Source organism: Dendroctonus ponderosae, unplaced genomic scaffold, assembly GCF_020466585.1.
Source record: "Dendroctonus ponderosae isolate FM_Combo_2020 unplaced genomic scaffold, Dpon_F_20191213v2 Dpon_F_20191213_10, whole genome shotgun sequence".
Lineage (NCBI taxonomy): Eukaryota > Metazoa > Arthropoda > Insecta > Coleoptera > Curculionidae > Dendroctonus > Dendroctonus ponderosae.
The window spans coordinates 4,263,582-4,265,778 of record NW_026017111.1 but is presented as its reverse complement, the minus strand read 5'-3'; the positions used below and the strand labels follow the sequence as shown (position 1 = coordinate 4,265,778).

Below are 2,197 nucleotides of genomic sequence, written 5' to 3'. Positions count from 1 at the left end.
GGTTCTTGAGAAACTTGGAATAAAGGCCATTTAGTTATCTCTGGAATGATGTAAAAACGAGCGTTCTTGCTCATTTTGCTTCCGAGAAACATGCAGAACGGGACGGAAAACATGAAATTTTGCAATAATCTTGCCCCACCCGTGCACAAAACGACGATAATTTTTCTAATTTGGTAAATTTCTTCTAATAAGGTGAAAAATGGTCCTTTGGTGACCAGTGGAAAGGTCCTGCCCCTAGTACGAATAAACACGTTTTGTATTAAACTAGTTAAAATTTATTAAATATCAAACGTAAAATTGTACAAATCTACAAAAACTTAACTATTTCGTTGAGTGAGCTTGAATTTAAGGGGCTGTTCAGGTACATAAGTGGGGGTGATTTTGTAGGTCAACGGCCCATAATTGTAGTTCACTTGGTATTTTCTGAAAATCTGGAAAGCCAGTTTGTATGCGCCTTGAGAAAACACGTGGAAAATTGCCCCCTACCTTGGCCAGCATGATATTGAGTTCGGTCTCAGCAAATCGTCGGCCCAAGCAGGATCTTCGTCCATATCCAAAGGGCAACGATACRAAGGGATGGATTTTCGTTTGGTTATGTGCAGGGCATTGGGCGGATTTTGCGTCTTTCTTCAGCCATCTTTCCGGCATAAATTTCTCGGGTTGATCRAAGTATTCCTCCACATTACTCACCACCAAGTGCGGGAATATCACATGAGTCTGCAGATTGGAAGACGCGGATATTGAGTTTGTTGTGGGCCGCAAATGCGACAGTTCTTACCCCTTTGGGCACTTGGTACCCTGCTAAAACCGTGTCCGATTGAAGATTTCTTCCATTTCCAATAATCACTGGATACATCCTAAAATTCAGAATTTAGTGATGGAGTTTGGGGACTTGTTGTTTTGATCACCTCAATGTTTCCTTGATGCAGGCTTTYAAATAGGGCATTTTYTCTTGCGCCGCAACGTCCACTTTGGAGTCTTGACCGGGGAGGGCTTTTTGCAGCTCTTCGAAGAGAACCTGCTGTTTTTCGGCATTTTGGCTCAGYTGGTAAATGGTCGAAGCCAACGCTATGGAAGTCTGGAAAAAACTAGCTAGAGTTTTTGCATTCGCTGAATGATCAATTGCATACAGTGTCCACGCCCACTAGAAGCAGATCCAGCGCAAGCACAGCAGCCAGTTTCGGATTGTGCGTCTTCATCAGTATGCGCTCCACTATGGAAACGTCCTCTTCTTTTACATTGTCATAGTTCCTAAGCTCCATGCTTTCCATTGTTTGCGTAATATATTTGAGGCACAGCCTGTGTAGAGAAACACGCATTGTTTGGCAAGACAAAGATCACAGTGAAGCAATTCGGATGGTTCAAACACCTTTCACCTTTGCCGCTTATATAATGGATGAGCCAATGTCAATGTCGACTTTCACTTGGCCAATCAAGCCGAAAGTCGGTCAAATCGTTGCGTTATCGGTTTTAATGGGTTCAGATCTGGTGGGCGAAACGGCCGAGCCAACTTACGTTCTGAAGTCCTCCAAAGCTCCGATGTAGTTTCGGAAGGATTTATTCTGGTAGATGCGCCAAACTGGAAACTTCAGCTCCACTTCGGCCACGTTCCAGAAGAATGTGTTGATCGAATCGATGATTCTTTGGGATTCGGATTCGTTTGGCAAGTGCGGCTCCAGACAGCCCAGTCTGGTGTTCAAAGAGACTCGAGCCACGGCTGTAAACGGGATATGAATTTAGTCTTTTGCTCGGTTCCAGTTGAAGGAAACTTACATTCCAGCGCCCATTTGTATATCTCCGATAGGAAATTGCCGGGTAATTCGTTGTTGCGGTCAAGAGACTGTTCCATTCTGCATAGACAAAGAGGACATTTTTCTGATTGGCAATCGTAGATGCTAAACGGGGAAACGCGCAGTTTGGACGTTTTATTTACCGTGTGGGTTTCCGATTGTTTGGAAATGCGATGGCGTAATTGCCTGCTTGTGGACATGCCACTTAGGAGGATTCTTAAAATTTCTACTGTATACTTTGGCTAGGTGCAAAAGTTGCACATTACGAACGTTTTATTTAGGATTTTGCACAATGCGTTTCCATTATTCATGCGAATAACTCGATTCGAAATGGCCTGATGACCAATGAATGCGAGAAATGAGCAAAAACGGGACGGAAAACATGAAATTTTGGCATAATCTTGCAC

At 43.5% G+C, this 2,197-nt stretch overlaps 1 protein-coding gene across 1 annotated transcript in view; it reads right to left on the bottom strand.

Moving 5' to 3' along the window:
* Window positions 1-252: 252 nt before the first annotated feature.
* Window positions 253-2,197, bottom strand: part of LOC109545633 (probable cytochrome P450 49a1) — a 6,889-nt gene continuing 4,944 nt past the window's right edge. The window contains exons 5-11 of the mRNA XM_019916430.2: window positions 1,774-1,850; window positions 1,516-1,717; window positions 1,131-1,299; window positions 909-1,078; window positions 779-857; window positions 487-717; window positions 253-431 (exon numbers count right to left, since the gene is read on the bottom strand). Coding sequence (XP_019771989.2) covers window positions 318-431; window positions 487-717; window positions 779-857; window positions 909-1,078; window positions 1,131-1,299; window positions 1,516-1,717; window positions 1,774-1,850 — 1,042 coding nt within the window. The 3' untranslated portion in view covers window positions 253-317. The remainder of the gene's footprint in view (window positions 432-486; window positions 718-778; window positions 858-908; window positions 1,079-1,130; window positions 1,300-1,515; window positions 1,718-1,773; window positions 1,851-2,197) is intronic.